The sequence below is a fragment of the Aythya fuligula genome, chromosome 9 (genome assembly GCF_009819795.1).
Source record: "Aythya fuligula isolate bAytFul2 chromosome 9, bAytFul2.pri, whole genome shotgun sequence".
NCBI lineage: Eukaryota > Metazoa > Chordata > Aves > Anseriformes > Anatidae > Aythya > Aythya fuligula.
Genome location: NC_045567.1, coordinates 20,315,268 through 20,333,842, shown reverse-complemented (window position 1 = coordinate 20,333,842; position 18,575 = coordinate 20,315,268). Strand labels below are relative to the sequence as shown.

The window sequence follows — 18,575 nt, the reverse complement described above, 5'->3', positions numbered from 1 at the left end:
CTACTGTTTTGGAAAGCTGTCAAGGTGTTCTTGTTTCAGTTTTACAAATTCGGATATTGAGTAGTCATTGTTATGGCATGTGATTTCCTCCCTGAGAAAAGGGATCAGGCAAAGCTTGAACTGAGAGTTATCTGTTTTGCTGAAGGTGCTTTTAAAAAATGAGATCCCTGCTCTATGGAACAGTCCTCGAACAAAGCACCCAAGGGATAAAACGTTTATATGGATATGGATATAACCAACACTTGATGGATATGGAAGACCTAATTCTTAGTTTTGTTCTGCCCAAGTAAGTAGGTTGCAGATTCTAGTGGTGTTTTGAAGCCTCTTGATTATTATTATTTTTTTTTTTTTTTCCGGGGGGAACCCTTTGACACTGAACACTTTTTGACTGAAAAAACTTTCTGAATGGAAGACTCATTAGAACTGGATCATTTCACAATAAAAACAGTTGTTTCAACAATGTGATATTTTTCTGATGGCAAGTAATTTTCTAACAAAAAGCTCTAATGAGCTGTAATTAGTGCTTAGAAATAAATGAGAACAAATTGACTTTGTTTCCCATTAAACTCCAGAGTGGTGATGAAGTTATATACCACTGCTGCCTAATAACTGGTGAAAAAACTGTTTACCAAAATCGGAACTGGAAAGCAAAGAAACAACAACAATCAAACCTCAGCCAAGCCAGAGGAATGAATGTGGGATGAAAATCTCATCCGTGATAGAGCAGATTTTTTTTTATTATTTTTTTTTTTTTCCCCCCTCACTAGTCAAACATCCAAACATCTTGCCTGGCCTTGTTACTGTTGGTAGAGAGTACTCTGTTTCCAATAACATTGAAATTATGCATGTACTCATTAGTGACATTTGCAGCATGATGCAGTTACCTATTTGGCACAGTTCTATGTGAAGCATAAGATTTAGCTTTTCGCTCTTGTAGCCTGGAATTACTATCATCATCAAATTATATTTCTGTACATTGTCTTGTCAAATGAACTTGTTGGAATCAAGAAACATTGCGGTTTCTGTGTTGTAAATATACAGAATAACATTCTGTTTTCTTCTACAAGTAGAACAAAGACCCCATTATGTTTCTACATTTGGGCCTTTCTTAAGGAGTGAATGAATTAAGAGTTATTCCTTTGGAAAGCACTTCATTTGAATCATTTCGCACAACTGAGCACAACAAACAGCTTTAGGAGAACGTAAAACCAGCCTGGCCATTTCTCACCATTAGTCACTGTTGGAAGTGTGAAAAATCAGTCCTTTTTGCACTATTCCTGCTGGAATAGTTCTTTGCAAAGGAAGAAGTATTTTCAGCATTATCATTCTCATCTCTTGAATTCTTAAAAATAAATTTGTGTTAATTGAAGGAGATGTGATAAAATGCTGCAACTTAAACTACAAAATATTTCTATAGGTGCTAAAAGCCTGAAATCAGAATCTCGTTCTTTGAAGAGTGTGTTGGTACTCAGTAGCTAAGATATTTTTTGTTGCCTCCTTAAGCTTCTGTTTTATTGAAATTAGTGGCTTTCTTTATATGGAGGAGGACTTCTTGGAATACAACATTGAAGATAAAAACAAATCAGTATAATTTCTCCTGTATTAAGTATTTGTTATAACATAGTAGATTTAAGGCTTGCTGTCTTTGAAGAGAGAGACAGTTTGTGTTTGGAGAGGGCAGAAATGCTTTAGGTGTCTCTGTCTCACCAAATGTATCTTGCTTTGTATTGTAGATCTTTGTTGATAAATAAACTTTTTTTCTTAATTATGTCTTTTAAATGTCGAGCGAGTCAAGATTGTATGTTCAGAACTCGGTACTAGATCATCAACTTCCCCAGATGTGGTCAAGAAGAAGCTTCTGAACTGGCTCCTCCATGGTCCCCAGGAAGAGGGTATGTGCAGCTGCTTAAAATCTGGGGTATCTGACTTAACTTCTGTAGGTAAATTCAGTTATTTAATTATGGCTGAGAGCAAGCTGTGCATGGAAATGAGGAAGTTTCTTAGTTATGTGCACACAGAGTTGCCACAGAGTTGACAATGAATCACTAGAGGACAAATATTTTGTTACTTCCGTCTATGTGATAATAAGCTTAAAGAGTGTTACCAGCTGTGAGGATGTTCTTTTTCATGATTAATGGCTTTGTTTTAATGGTTATAGTTTGCTTCAGAAACTTTACTTTAAAAGTACACTTTACCTAGTCTAGATAAATTTTCTTGAAAGGCTGCCTGTTATTTTCTGAAACTTAATGTAACTGGAAAAAACAAAACAAAACAAACACACAGTAGTGCAGTTTATATCTAAACACAGACCTAATTTCTTCTGTTTTAAAGAATAAAAAGTAAAAAGCAAGTCTAAAGCGATTGATTTGGACCATTTTGACTGTAATCCAGACAGAGGTTAACCTTGTGAAAGCTATTTAGTTCCTGTAAGATACTGCTATGGCTTCTCTTTGATTTCTCTTGTTGATAGTTGAAAATGTAAATGTTAAAATAAAACTAACTTTGTTGGCGGAGACAGGTGTACTTATTTAACAGATTGATCACAAAAGTACCAGAAACGTGTTATTTGACTACTACAGCAGAAAAGAGCAAATATTTCTTTGGAACTCAACTTGAAGTCAGGATAAGATTATCTGGAAAATTTTGTGTTCTTGTGCTGGAGCAGGATGGGAAGTGAAATAACCTTTTCTTTTGTTTATAATCCCTCTCTGTCACGCAGTCAAAACAATCTCAAAATTACAGTGTTCAAATCGAGGATCTTCCCTGTAGATAATCTTTGTGAAAGACGGGGGGAGGGTGTTCTTGTTTTTTAGGTTTAGAGTTCTTGGCAAAGATTTTGGCAGTGGGACCTGTATTGGCTGCAGCCCTTTCTCCATGGTGAAGAACTGTGGCTGCAAAGCTCCCATCCTAGAGAGACTGGCTTGATGGTTAACATTTACTCTCAATTCTCCTATAAAATGCAAATTCAAAGAATCTTTAAATTCGGCTGCAAACTTTCTGCAGGCTTTGGCATTTTGACTAAAACACCTGCTGCGGAAGATAAATGTTGTTCAGGTAGCTTTCTGCATAAAAGTGAAAGTAAAGGGTGGGGAACAAATGAGCAGGAGAGTCCAAAATAAGACAAAGCAGTGTAGCCTGAAGCACATGTTAATCAAAAGAGATCAAAGGATATGATGTCAGTTTATAGAGAAACAGGTCAGGCAAGCCCAGGTAACTCAGGAAGCAGGATACTAATTATTCACAAAAAGTCAGGTATACTGTTACCACGCTGTAGTTGGAAGTCAGGAGGTCAAAACTTGCACAGCAACCGAGGCAACTTGGTAAAAACAGCTTGGCTCCTAACAGAGGAGTTGATCATTTTTAGAAATGGGAGAGAATGAATCTAGTTTACCGAATACGTCCCCACAAGGTAAGAGCATGCAACCTACTTCCATGCTAAAAACTTTTGGGCACTGTTAGTTGCTGCATGTGGGAGCTTGTTTTGCTTTCAGCTATTGCAGTGTGTGCTGCATGTCCACAGAAGTGGACTTGTTTTTGCACGTGCATGTATTTTTGGAAAAATGAGGAAATCCGCATCCCTCGTCTTTGCAATGCATTGTTTTTTAAAAACAAAGCACAGCGAGCAAACATAAAAAAACACTGCACTAATTAGAAAAGTAAAAGAAAGTGCGATAAGATCGTGTGAGTATTTGGCACTCTATTGTCAATAAAGGTTGCTTTAAACAAGGTGATCTGTGGATATTGAGGTTGCTGTTCTGTAACAGTTCAATCTGCTGCAAATATTTTTGGGATAGGAAATGCTTTACACTGCTGTTTTGCACAAACTGAGTACCTGTTGCATGTGAGCAGGGCATGGCAGATCCATAAAGATTAAGGAGGTTCTTTCCCTTGTTCATTCTTGGCTTATTCCAAGTTGTTTTCTTCCTTCTGTGGGCTGTGCCAAGGTAACACCAACGTCTATGGGCTAAATAGCCCTTGTAGCACTTGTGTGGCTAACTGTGAGAGCAGATCTTTCTGTCCTAGGTATTTTAAATTTTCAGTAGAAGCCCTAAACACAACAGTTCATAAATCTTGCTTAGTCCTTCTTTTGCTACATTAATGTCAAGTTTTTGCTTCGAAAAAGAATGTTTTTCCGGTAGTCTTTTTTTTCCAAGAGACAGTTTTAATGTCCCAGGAAATATCTTCCTGAGAAATTACTTTCATTATTTTATCTTCTTAACACCCAGTGTTTCTTTCCCCTGACACTCAACCTGTGTTTTTCTTTTGCTTGGCTTACTAGTCTCTTCTTGGCCTCTTTCTCATGCTTTGCATAATAGCAACAGATAAAGCTTTGTAACTAGTTTGAGCTCTGCAAAAATCTTTAAGCTATTAAAATTTGCAAATGGTTTTGTGAGAGCTGAAACAGTGACTTTCTAGGCATTGGGAAGCCCTCTTAACTGCTTTTCCCCTGAAGTTATTCTTCATGCGTATACAAGCATGTTATACTGAGATTCAAATGTGTGTCTCCAGCCTGAGTTAATTGGGAATAACTTCGTTCGTGCTGAAGCAGATTTCCTTCTTGGAGAGCTTTTGAGAGAGGAAATACTTTTTTCAACCCTGTTTTCCACATTTTTACGTTGTGGTAGAAAGTATGTATATACTACACAGAAAATTCAGTTTTCATCCAGATTTTAACTTTGAAAAAATAACTCATTACATAGTATACAGGTCTAAATACCATTTATGTCATGTGCTGATGAGAGATTTTTAGTGTTTTTTCTTCTTTCTTCATTCAGGATCTGGCTTGAGTTTACAGTGGTATGCTGTTCAGAAACGCATTCAGCCTAATAATGGTCTTTGTTTCCATGTTGCAAGTGAGGAGCTTTTTCACTGCTGCCAATAAAATTATATTGGTAAAACTGATATAAATGAATCAGGCCCATTGTATCACGTACAACTCCTTTGGGGGCCTGTGATCCTGAATTGTACCTTTTCTTCATTAGTGTAAGTGAGTTTAGTCAAATGAAATTTCTTTTGATGGTTTGCATTAGGGCAATGGGATGAGAATTAGGGCTGCACAACAGTGTCTTAGATTAAATCGAAATGTTCTCCGTACATATACACACACACCAGTAAAAGTTTTTTTGGTGGTTGTTTTTTTAGTTGCTGTTAATCTAATGTGCTGTGTTATTCTGATGTGTGCTTGTTTTTAGAGACTTCAAAATCGGTGATTTAGCTGGTATTTTTAAGGGGAAAAAAAGGTGGAGAAATTAAAACAATTCAAGATACCTGTCAAACCACTGCTAGTGAGACAACTTGTGTTTCTTTTCATGTTATTTATTTTTAGAGAACTTTGGGATTGTATGAATTACTAAAGGTGCCAGATTGACAGCCCTGGAGGCTGGCTTCACTTATTCATTAGCAAAAGGGATGCAGCCTGGACAGCAGGTGCATGAACCTACTCGCTGTGCCATACCTGCGTGTCTCTGTTCTGCTGGGGAAAAAAACAAAACAAAACAAAACACACAACCTTTTTCAGGAACCAAGGATTTCAGTCCTGTTCACTCCTTGCCTTTCCCTGCAGCATTTTCTTCTAAGGTCTTGTGCTGATTAGGTTTGTGCACTAAGGACTATGCAGAGATGTTTGTTTGATTTCACCTAGCAGCCGTCAGATGGTGAAGAAGGCTTGGGGCTTACATAAGTCACTAATTCTCGCCATCTGGTCCGGCAGTAAATATAAGGTCACTCTGCCATCGCAGCTCTTTTGTTTTTGCACCAAGTACAGTAGGCTCTGAGAATAACTTAGCTCCTGGTTCGGTTCCATTGTAATCATTTTACTGCTTCGGTAAATACTTCAGCCCTCAGTTCCTACGAAATTTGCAGCGTGGGTGTGACAATTGGAAAGATCAAAGCAAGCCCAGAACAATCGGCCTTTGACTGCCGGCCATGAATTGATTCCTCCTTCAAGTGAGCACACTGAGAGCCCTTTAAAAATGCAACTGCAGCTGACAGGATATCTTGGGGTTTTGTTGCCTTTTTTTGAATGTGAGTCAAGTTCTGTCCCTTCACATGAGTTGTTGTTTTCAGTTTTCCTGTGAATTAAGTACTGTTTTGGGGAGACTATGACAATAGTAGCCCCACAGGATGCAATTACTGTAAATGTTAATTGTATATTATACATGAGTTATAATCGATTTTACACTGTGTTGTGTTGCTAGATGACTGTAGTAGCCTTGCTTGCCTGCTAAGCGTGTACAATACATACTTGCCTCTCTGCCCCGCAGAGGATGGAGCCAAACTGACAAGTTCGCACTGGGGCAGCTTATTCTTGCAGCTCTTGAGAGGCGTTGGATGGGACCTAGAATGGGAGAAGTCATTCAAGCATTATTAATGTACCACCCTGATTTTTTTCAGAGCTCCTACATGTACTCTTTATTAACATACCTAAATCATTTTTTAAATTATTGTCGCTTCATTCTATAAATCCTTAATATAAACACATGATTAAATAAGAGTGTTATTATATTAAAGTAAATTTCCAGCAAGTTCAGTTACTGTCTGTAATTAATCTGGGCTTTGGATCAGCTCCGAAGCTGTTCCTTAGGGTTTGGATCAGTTCCTTAGGACTTGTTCTTGTGCTGTGATGTTGTTTTTTTTATTAGATTAATATATATGTAGTCTCATGAAACATTTACAGACCAAGTCTACAAGAAGCAATGAGGCCTTTTTGCTGAGAAAGGCAATCGGAAAACATCAAGAGCATACATAAAGAATACAACATGTTTACATCAGGACCTAGAAAGGGAATGTCCCAGAAAGTGACTTTCAGAATGGTTTCTTTTCCATCTTGAGCTTCCCTTTTCTTAAAGAGAGGACTTTCTGGCCCCAGGCCTCCTCTACTTGCTCGGCTATTTGAAGGAACAGCCTTGTTTCAGTTTAGTGTTGGAGGGGAGCTTTGAATAGTGTTAACGAACGCTGTCATCAGTTGCAGTTATTAACTGGGGTTCTGTATTATAAGGTGGTAGCTCTGAAGGTCCATTGTAAAAATTTTTTTTCTCCCCTCCTCCACTTTGCATTTGATGACCTCAGCCCTCAGGATTCAGTGCCTGTTTGCTGTCTGGACAATTATCAGCAGAATGTCCCTGGGTCCCTTCTCAGCTCTTTTTAAATGGTAATACTGAGGGTTTTCTGTGACAGCATTTCTTACATAGATTGGCTCTATTCACCAACGAGGTACAGTGACAATGGGTAATTTAAAATAATTCATTTTATTGCTGCCTCCTGTAGATTCTTGACTTCCATTTCAAAGTAGTGAATCTAGAGAGCTAGAGAAGTATGCACTGATCACTGTCCTGGTGCTGTGAAAAATAAGAGATTCAGATAGTCCTGCAGAGCCATCAGCAGCTAGATAAGCACAGAACACTCATTTGACTTCAGCTTTAATCATTCTAATTTTTTTCTAGTTGCTTTTAACTCCTTTATTACAGGTATTCTATTTTTTTTTTAACTTTGATTTTTCCAGTTTGTGTTCATGAAGCAGGGCTTGAAATTTTAGTTCTACAGAAATATCCTCAATAACACAATCATATTAAAACTGAGAAAAAAGTATAAATTGAAGCACAATAAATCTGTCTCCAGTGGTTATGAATCTAATGCAGAAACTTGATATCAAACCAGAGACTTCCAGCTCCCACTCTGCATTATTGTTGTTTTGCTGTTAAAATCATCTCCAGTTTTTAGAGGGGTGTTGCAGATGATTGCTTCCTAATATATATTCCTGAAAATGAAACAAGATAGCAACATCTTGCTGCAATAAATATAGCAAAATTGAAAATGTAGTAGATGTATAGAAAAAGGATGATGTTTGCAAAGTGTCCAAAAACTTTTGCTTGTAATCTTGAGCTACTTTAAACTTTGAAATTGTGCTGAATGGGAAATAACCTCTACTCAGCAGTAGGTTCTATCAGATTTCACGTTTGCAGCTCAGGGAAGTGATCCAAGTGAGGTTGTTGGCTTTTCCCCCAATACATCATTCTTCAGAATGCATGTCTTAGTGAACAGCAGCGAGGTAAGCCATGTATTTATTTTGGCCACTCCTGTACCTCTTTTCTCTGAAATTCTGTCACTTACTGGAGAAAAGTAAAGAACTGAGATTGACGCAGAGGGGATATCAATGTGGTTTTAGCAGTTGAGGCAAAAGAAGACAGGGTTTGTGTAAACTTCTTGTGCAGATATGATGCTAGTTTGTAATGGAGAGTACTCTGCATTCATAGCAGGTCCTAACAAGGTCCCTTTTTCCTCCTCTAATTACTTGGGGTTTTCTGGAAACGCCTGGAAATTTTTTTCACTTCTGCACAGGGATAGGATACCACTGTTCTAATGGATGTTTTTTCTTTTTTCCTTTGCGTGAAAAACACTATCTTCACTGATTTCTGCCACAAAAGAGGTGGTGTAATATTGGGATGCTATCCTATAAACAGGAAGGTCCAACTTGCTGTTAGTTGTTGAGATGTGCTTCCTGAAGATGAACAAGATGGTTTTCTTCATTGAAATATCACTGTGATCAAGGTACTTAGATTTCTAAGGGGTTTGTTTGTTTGTTTTGTATTTCTTTAAGGCCTGGTCTCTAATTAGTCCCTTCATACTTAGATATTTTTAATATCCTATATTAGGCTTAATGGAGATTTCCTGCATGTAATGTAGTATTGTGGCATAGCAATGTAGTATGGTTAAATAATGATGAAATTCTCTCGGTAAAGTCTACTTTATTCTACTTTTTCTACTTCCCAGTGATTTCACGTAGGTATCTTTTTTTGATACTAGGTAGTTTTTTCTATATATTTGTTATTTAAGTCAGATTCAAGGCAACAGGAGAAACATGAATTACTTAGGCTGTATAAAAAGAGTACTGGCACAATACCTGTGCAAGAATGCTCTCCTGGGTAGTATCTAGTGAATTCTGGAAAACTTGAAACAGGCCATTGGAGAACTGGACCAAATCTGCAAACTTAGTTTTCTCGGTTCTCTTGCTATTCCTAGTGGTTTGGGGTGGCTCTATGCATCTTCACATTGTCATAACATAGGTTTTATGCATTATGTAGCCCTCGATGCATGAAGCTGCTCTGTGTTGGCAGAAGAAAATTTTAATGTGTGTTAGTCATTTTCCATCTTTCACTCACATGTTTTTAATCTTAAGGCCAGGCAGCGTATTTGGGGGAGGAGACACACTGCTTCAATTTAGCCTTCTGAAACTGAGTTCTAGAAGGCAGTCCGAGTGTCCTAGACACAGTGTTTTTTGTCAGATCATTTGCAGAGGCAGTGACCGGAGATGAAGTGCATTTCTTTAGTTTTGTGCACTGTTAGCGATGTTGCTTATTGTCATACAAGTTGCAACCATTATTGCAAGCTTCCATATTCACAAGTAGTTAAATTCTACCACGTGCCCAAAAGCTTGGGAGATTTTACAGTGAGAGTGCTGTAACAGTGCTATTTCTGTCAGATGAACTTGAGGACACTCGGGCAAATTTCAAGTGTTCAGATGTTCTTCTGGAGGCATGTCTTTCCAAAAGATTTTCAGAGACTAGTCAGCTTTGGCATCAGGAAATATATTTGAAGATGTGCCCCGGGGGCATGGAAAACAATCAGGTTTACTTATTTTTCCATGTTTTAAGATTGTTATATCCCATGTTTAGTATCTAAGCAAGAAATGGCATAAAGCTGTGCCATCCTGAGCAAGTGTGAATGTGTCACCACATACAGGACAAAATACTGCCTGGCTCACTAAAGAAGAGCATATGTCTGTCAGAAATACTGTGATTTCATTTCATATTATGGTATTTTCTAGAATCCATTGTCTCCATTATTGCTTTTACCTCTGGATTGTATTTCAGCTGGTGCAGAGTCGCGTGGTGCCCTTGGACATGCATTGGTGCGATCGCCCACTCCCACAGAGTGGTGGTGCCGCTGCTTGTGCCCTTTTCCAGTTTCATGTTTCTGGTTATGTTTTGGTAATATATTGAAACCTTTCTTGGTGTTTAAGAGATTAAGAAGCCCAACTTTATCTAAATGCATCTCTCTGGAAACAGCCATGGAAAGTGGAGCTGAAATTTTTAGCCTGAATGTCACCACAAATATATAGTGCTAGACATAGTTTCATAATAGCTGCCTTTGACAACTTGTGTATATATTCATCTTTTTCTTCAAATAGTGGTTGTGTAGAAGTGGCATTCCTGCTGTCTGTTTAAGCTCAGACTTCATGTGCTTTCATAACACAATTAAGTTTACTGCATTTTATTCCAACTAGCTCTGCAAAGAGGGGCTGAGTCAGACTGTATTTGTTCTTGTGCTTCTTCAGCAGAAATATATAACTAACTTCCTAGTTATATTTTATTTGTGAAAACACAACGAAAATAATGGGCTTGTATGGGTATTGGGGAGTTTAGTTTGGCCTGTGTTATGATTAGCATTGATTGAGACGTAGGAGCAGGAAATAATCAAGTTTGATATCCAAGGGTGAGTGAGTATTCAGAGCTGAACATTAGAAAACAAATATACAGCTTTTTGCTTCTAAACTGAGCATATTTGACCTGAAATTCTGAGACATACAGTAATTCTGAATCATGGCAATGATGGTTGTATGGCAGAATCCAGGTTTCTCTCCTCATAGAGGAGATGTGTAGTTGTTCTGGATCAACTGTGCTCTCTCTTGAAGTCTTTTCTCTTGTCCTTTCTCTCTTGAAGTCTTTTCTTACTATGCCTGGGTTGTGGAAAAAAACCACATAGGTATATAGTTCAGATTATAAATATAAAGCCACTCTAATATTCCCGTCAATTAGATAACAGCATGTTTTTTTTCCAGCTACAGGCAGTATTGACTACTCGGATGCCCTGCATGCAATCCCTGTAGTGGTGCCTCTCTATAACAGAGGCTTTGTGGCAGCTGAACTGTAAGGACAGTAAATTCAGTGTTCTTTTAATTCATGGGCATTCTAGTCATCCACCTGGAAACTGTAGTTTAGCTGATGGTTAACAGATAATTATATAAATCCATGTCCTCTACATACCTAAACAATAACAAAATATTTTTAACTGTTGCTTTGCTGATATAGAGAATGCATCCTATTTACTGTTTCTATAGTTACCAGAATACATGTAAAAACAATTAAATCTTTTCTATTATCCATAAACATAATAAAAAAAAATGTTATACTACATAGCTTTGACTTAGTCAATAATTCTAGGCTTAGCTTGAGGGGTTGAAAAGAAAATTATTCCTGTTACAAATTTTAATTATGCCATAAACTTTGGGAAACAGCTATTGATCTTCAGCATCTGGCACCAGAAGTGTTACCTTGTTTTTTGGTTATTTAGTTTGTGAGTAGCATTGCCGCATAAGATTAAAAAAAATAAATAAAAAAACACCAAAGGAGATGATGTACCATATGCAAATGAGAATATTTTGGTTTGTTTATGTACTAAAAATAGTTTATTGCTGAAGAGTTTTTTTGTTTGTTTTTCACCAGATTTATTTTTAGCTATCTCCAGAGAAATTTGCATTTGAGATGCAAGAAAGCAAATTCTAATTCTATCAAAGACACTTTCTCACCATGGGACCCTATAATCTAAACAGTATGCTTCTTGTCTTAGAGGTGCATTCACAACTGCAGTTCAGCTGACTTCTTTTGGTGTGGAAAAAGCATGATCCCAAGGACCAGATGAGACAGCCTGAAAATTAGTGTCTCACATTTTCCTTTCAACATGGGTTCTCAGAAGATGGGTGTCAGTGTAAAAAATATTTAGAGTTTTGTTTAAAGCAGTGAAAATGAAATTCTGATCTGTTGCAAAGCTAGCATTGTTCTTCAGGAGAGTGAGAGTTCTTCAGGGGATTTAGGAGACCTCAGATGTCCCTGTGGTCGGAGGATAGTGTCACTAAGTGTAACGATGTATAACCCAGATAGAGCTAGAACCTCCTTTACCCAAACTGGAATGCTCATTTTTGTGTTGCACATTACTTTAGGCCAATAGGTGAAGTTCACCATTAGTTCTGAGTTACAGATCTCGCCATCAAACGGGGTGTAGGAGGAAGAGTTTTTCAACATATTTGAATTTCAAAGAGCATGTAATGAGTGCAGCGTTAGAAATACAGGCTACCTTTCTTGATCCTGGTAAGGCCTAGAGCCAGTGTTGTTTCATGTTGTGGTCCTTGAGGTTTGACTGTAGGTGAAAGAGAGGAAGAACTGAGGTGATCTTCAAAAGTAGTAATTTTAGGTGACTGGAAGTAGAGCCTACTCTTTCATTACAACTACACATCACATTACATTACAGTACAAAATCCTTGTAGGTGGAGTAGGGTAAGTCTCCCTTTTTTTTTTCTCCTTCCAAAGTGGTCTTTGAGGAGGTGCTGATTTGCGTCCTTTTGTGGTAAATGAAGCAAGATTTCTTTCCTGTCCATGAGAACTGGAAATACATAAAGAAAACTCAGGGGAGGGGGTTAGAGAGCTCCCAAGCACTCTCCCATGAAAGAAGGACGATCGAGGGCACCTCACCATGAGTGTGTTTGCTTTCTGTTTAAGTGTCTACATTGTGTAAAACAAGGAGGCAAGTATGCATGGTTCTGAGGACTGTGCCATGCTAATGATGTTTTAGTTGGCCCAATACAAAGATAGCGAACCTAGTCTTCATGCCAGCTACTGTGTCAGTGCAGATGATTCAAAAAGATAGGATGTTCATAAAGCCTGTGGGTACACTGCTCTGGAAAGGAAACTCCCAGAGCACGTTTGAGAAATACTGTACTGTTTTCCATATTTCAGTGTGGAGTGGATGTTTTTCTATTAGTTCTGCACGTTTGTTTGTTACATATCTTTGTATCTTCAAGCACCCTGTGGTGAGAATTGATACCAAACAGTATCTGAAATACTTCAAGCGTTGTGCACATTATAGTGGTGCTGTAACCTCTTCTTGAAGAGTGAACTAAGTGAAATAGGACAAAGATGACTTCAGAGAGCCAGCTTTTAGGTAGTTGTTGCCAGTTCTGCGGGAAATTGCTCCCTCATAAGGGTATCTGCCAGCTGCGTGTTGCTGCTTGAGCCCTTCCGGCTGACCTTACTCTGCACAGCCTCGATCAAAAGAGGTAGCACAATATCGCTGAGGCTTGCAGGCATCTGAGGTGGCCAAAGTGACAGGTTGCACTCCAGCAGGTAAACGGTAGCCTATTAAGAGCACACAGAGACAGAATGTGTCGTGTGAGAGGCAAGTGTTTTGTTGCCCTGAACTTCAGCGGGGAAGACAGCTGGGGCTGTTTCAAGGACGGGGACGATGATGCGGTTTCTGAAGGCTTTCTATGGCAAGTTTTGGCTTCTTGGCTTAAATATTTTGTTATAAGGCTAAATGCTTAAATCAAAAGAAGCAGATGGATTCTCTGTGGCGCAGGACTAAAGGTGGAGTCTGACTGCAGAGCCCTCAGTAAAAATAACGACAAAAATTTGGCTTCTCTGACGAACCCTAGCACTACTTGAATAATATTTTTTTTCTGTTTTCATTTTTTAAAAAAGTATATATATGTGTGTGTGTGTATATATATATTATTATTATTTTTTTTTTTAACGGGGGAAAATCCATTTAAATACTTTCTCTCTAAAAACTTCAAAGAGTTTGCGATCCTAAAGCTGCCTTGATTTTCTTTCTTCTGCAGTAACCCTCTAGCCATTTAAATTTGGCCTTGTACTCCAAAAAAGTTTTGGATATGTTGAGCCATTTATTTTAGTGACAAAAGGAAGCTTAATACCTTGAAAAATGTAAGCTGGAGTTTTTAGGTACTGTGCATGTCTTCTGGCTGGCAGGTCAGATATGTACCGCTGCCATATGCAGCAACTTAAAATTCACATTGGTGTCACTGCAGTTACTACGCTGAAGCCACCATGCGAGGAGGCTATTAACTTTCAGTTAATGATAACAGAAAATGTTTTATAATAAACCATGAAATAACCTAAACATCTGTAAGAGGTGTAAAAATTTTACATTAAAATGTAATTAGCTTTTATTTTATTTGACTCTTATTAACAAATTCGTTAAGACTTTTTTTAACATGAAAGACTTGCTTTGGAGGGAATTTGTCTTTTGTCTTTGCTCTAACAGTAGATGATGAAATTTTCTGGTGCCTACATGTAGGGAGATAAGCTCTTCTGGTAGGGTAAAAAGCTGTAGCTTTCACTTGTTAAAGCTAGGTGCGGGGTTATACTCAGACTTGAAGCCATGTGTGGGCTAAGATGGAAGAGAACTAATTTCAATTTTTGGTTGAGTAAGAGATTTTCTCTATGGGTTTGCTAAACCCCATGGCTTGGTTTGTGCAAGTCATTTGTTTCACACTTCACCTTAGAGTCTCATTTGAGATACTCAGATAATACCACCTGAGCTCTGCAGGCATTGTGGGGTTAACATCTGTCAGTAAATCAAGAAATGCCTTTGCCTTAGCAAAGGTGGTAAGAACTACTTACAGGTATTTCTGTGGTTTTAAATTGCTCATTTCTAGCAGTAGAAGTGTTCAAATTAAAAAGTGGAAAGGAAAAAAAAATAAATTTCCCAGAGTTTTACTCAGAAGTGAGGTTAGAACATGCTGGGCTATTAAAAATCAGGAGATAGAATACAGCTCTTACCATGAAGGGTGGGAACTGGAAGGTTGCAGGAGAAAAAAGAATGAAATTAAGGTGATGGTTTGTTCAGTAACCACTTCTGCAGTTCTGGTCAGTTAGGAAAACTGGCAGCATCACTCAGCTTCATTTGCATTGATGGCAAAAGGGTATGGAAACCTTAAATCAAGGAGTAAGTTTCCACCTTCCTGAGGATGTTTCTTGTTTCAAGACAGATTTTTCAAACAGCTAATTGGCTGTCCATCTGAAATGCTGTAGGCGCTGTACTAATAAGTGTTATAAAACAGGTCTAAATGCAAGTCTTGATGTAATTATTCTCATTACCTCCTTCCTTTGTCATGCAGAACATCCAGGACAGGCCTCCGGGTGAAGGAGGGAGTAGTTACTTCAGTGCCATGCTCTGTACAGCAGTTAGGTGAACATTGTTCCTTTTTTCCCTCATGCTGTAAAAGCTCCATTTCAAACTGAGCTTCTCTGAGCTCTCTGCAGAGATCATCTAAAAGCAAAGGGTTCCCCGTTTGTTATTTCGGTGTTGGTCCAGCCCCCCGTCCATTTTACATTAGCCAAATATTAACCAAAATACAAATAACCGATTTCTTAAATGTGGAAACCAAGATTTGGCTTATAAATTCAATATATTTTTTATTTTCTATGATATTGTTGCGTTTTCAAAGGCAAGGGGACATATATTGCATGAATGTCAGGAGTCACAAAACCACAGGTACTGATGCTCATGATGGAGTCGGCAATGCATTCACAGGCAATAATCACGCTGGTTCTCCTGTCACCTAGCTTAGTCAAGAAGCCTTTTTTGAACGGAGTTGGCAAAGGTGGTCGAGACGTTTTCTTCTAGAGATCTACCCAAAAGCAAGAGAGAAATCAAATCAAATCAAATCTAAAAAGAAAAGGAGTCTTAGTGTCAACATGTATGCTGCTTTAGGGTATTGTCGTCTTTGGTTTATTTCGTGTAATGAGGAAGGCCCATTGTAGCTTTATTTCTGTTTATTGCTTTGTCTTTAGTGCAGGCCGAAAGGAAATATTGCACTGAATTTAATGCCTGTGTCCCAGTTCTGCAGCATCTACGATTACTGCTGTGTTCTTGCTAAATGAGTGTAAGGGCCAATAAAAAAAAATGTTTTTGTTTTTGTTTGTCTATTTGTGAAGTCAGCTGTTGGGTTTAAGAAATTTGGATTGTTTTTTCCTCTGTTGGTGTCAGCTGTAGCTATTTGAACTGGATGGACTCTTAAAATGCAATTATGGCAAAATTGAAAGATGCTGGAAAGAAAAATTGCCTTCATATTTCTGAAGTGATTTTTAAAAAATAAAATAACACTGTTTTCTATTGTCTCAGGAAAAGACTTTTTAAAAACTGAATCATAAACTTGGACTCAGATCTAATTTATTTAATTTTGTACCAGTCTTCTGTAAATGATCTGCCCTAGGGCCAAGTGAGTAGTTTTCTATGTGCTGGGGGCTTCGAATAGGGCTTTTTTCAGTAGAGAGTTAATATCTCAGGAAAAGAAACAAAACTGCTGATGAAGCAGGCTCAGTATATAGGTATTTGTCAGGTCTTAAAAGATGCAGTAACTTCATCTTGCAGCACATTTCTAGTTGAGTGAGTAATTCGGTTTTGAAGACAGACCTAATTCAAACCAAACTGGGACTTTTTGGTTTCTTTTTTTCAGCTGTGAGAATCTGCGTCCTTGGCTACATTCAGATGCTTCATGTGCACAGCATCTGAGGGAAGACAGGTTTTAAGTGGAGGTGATGAGATTCAGCTGGGATGTTTAGATTGCTTTTGCCCAGATGTGAAGTGGGCCCCTGAGTCAACCTTCAAAACCTTTTCTGAATTTCAGTCCTATACTTTAACAGATTACAGGTATTATAAGCACAAAAATACATGCTTTTTACTAAATCACTTTATCTTATTTGTCCTAGGTATCGTAGTTGTGGACTTGACTTGAATTCTTCCTGTTAAAATTTAGAGATGTGAAATGCATTCATATATTCCTGCATTTCATTTAATTTGTATATTTCTTCTTCAGAATTAGGGGAAAGAGCACCCAGTTACCCATGCCTGGCTTTTGAGGAAAGCAAAGAAAAAAAATGTAGTGAAGCGGCCACAGCTATATCTATGCTGTGAGTTGTCTTTGAACTGGTTATATTCAGACCTGGAACTTCTTGTGTGTGTGTTGGGGAGGGTTGGAAAAGGAGGGAGAAATTGTACCGTCTACTTCAATTATTACCTAAACAATAAATACAAACACACACACGGTTCTGGTACATACATTTGTAATAAGTAAATTACAGTTGATCCTATACTAAAAAAATGAATAATCTTTCTGTTGGTGTGCTTTGGTTTGACAAACTGCTTTTAGCACACTTTTTTTCTTGTTTTCTGCTTTATGGTGTTTATAGGCTAAAAAGTTGTAATTGGCACTATTTTTCATTCTGCATTACTTTTATTTTAGTGTTTGTTTTAGCAAGTTGGCTTGTTTGGTTCTTTGAATATGCACATCTGTTGTAAAGATGGAAAACATAGAGGCATGATTGGTTACTGTAATAGGAGAAAATTAAAATCCTATATTCCATGGAATAGAAGAGAAGCAGGATGCTTAGATGAGGTGTTTGAAAAGTGGTGTTTTAAACCGAACTGGATTGTTCAGTTATCATTTGTAAACCCTGTAACCGTGAGGCACTTCAGCCATTCTAAATTACTAGCGTATAAATGTTTAAATTATGCCAAGTATAGAGATAAACATTTCTATTATGCTTCAGAATTTGAAGATCATCAGTAACTTCTTATTCTTCATAAAGTTCAATTTCATGCAAGAGTAACTGATGTTTTCAGATGCAGTCGGTGACGCTGTGGCTTCAGCAAAGCTTCTAGGTGGTAAGGGAGAAGAAATAACAAATAATTTTGAATAGTTTATGGTTGTTTCACGAAGGCTTTTGTGACAGCATTTTCCATATTGTGTTATTAAGCTTGAGCGTTACTTTAGTCCGTTTATGTGTCATAACTGTATAATTACTTTGTATTATTTTGTATATCCTAGTTTGTTCCTCTTAGCTTTTAGTCTTAAATTATTAAAGGCAGATTTTAAATTCAATGTGAATTAGAATACATTTTTTCTTAATCAGGTCACTTTTGCTAAAGCACCTATAGATTTTGACATCAGTCATTATTACAGATTTTCTTTCTCAAAAACAGCATTTTAAATAGCCTGTCTTTTTATAATTAAGACACAGTGAAGATGTGTTTTTAACTATTTTAACTCCTATGTGAATTTTTCTTCTCATATTGAATCAGATTTCTAGTGAGTCTTAGTACTTTCTAATTTACATTGTTGTTTGGCTTTCTTGCATTTAATCAGCAAGATTAAGCAGTTAATGTATGACTAGGAGTCTGTCAGGAATATGTACGGAGCGCTGACAGCTGACAAGGTATGGAAATTCACTGGAAATGATGGCCTCAGTCCACTGGGGATTTCATCTCTTGTCAGAAACACAATGACTGGCATCTCAAAATCTTGAGGTATAAGATGCAGTAACCCAACTATGACGCGGGGCATTGTGCTTATCTAGCGAACCACCTGTTTTCTGTTTAGATTAGTATTCTGTTCTTATTTTGCTGTCTAGCAGTAACTGGAAGAAATATGTTTATTTTAGCAATGGTTTTCCAAAATGTCCTTTTTTTTTATATTGTTGGTTTACCTGTACTATATTAATAGGAGGCTATGAGTTCAGTTGAATTGCATTGCATGATTAACAGCAAAATGAAAGTTTTCAGCTAGTTTGGAAAAATAAAATAAAAAAGCACTTCCTTGTAAGAACTTATGACTTAACACCAAACTTGTGATTTTTTTCATGTATTAACAAAAGTAGCAGTGGTGCAATTCTGTTCTCCCAGTTTCCTTGCTGTGCTTATTGCCAAAGACGTTTAAACATTGA

General features: G+C 37.6%; 1 protein-coding gene across 1 annotated transcript in view; it reads left to right on the top strand.

The window, feature by feature from the left end:
* The first annotated feature begins 1,383 nt into the window (after window positions 1-1,383).
* Window positions 1,384-18,575, top strand: part of NAALADL2 (N-acetylated alpha-linked acidic dipeptidase like 2) — a 328,471-nt gene continuing 311,279 nt past the window's right edge. The window contains exons 1-2 of the mRNA XM_032193291.1: window positions 1,384-1,456; window positions 1,791-1,892. Of these exons, the coding sequence (XP_032049182.1) occupies window positions 1,384-1,456; window positions 1,791-1,892 (175 nt within the window). The remainder of the gene's footprint in view (window positions 1,457-1,790; window positions 1,893-18,575) is intronic.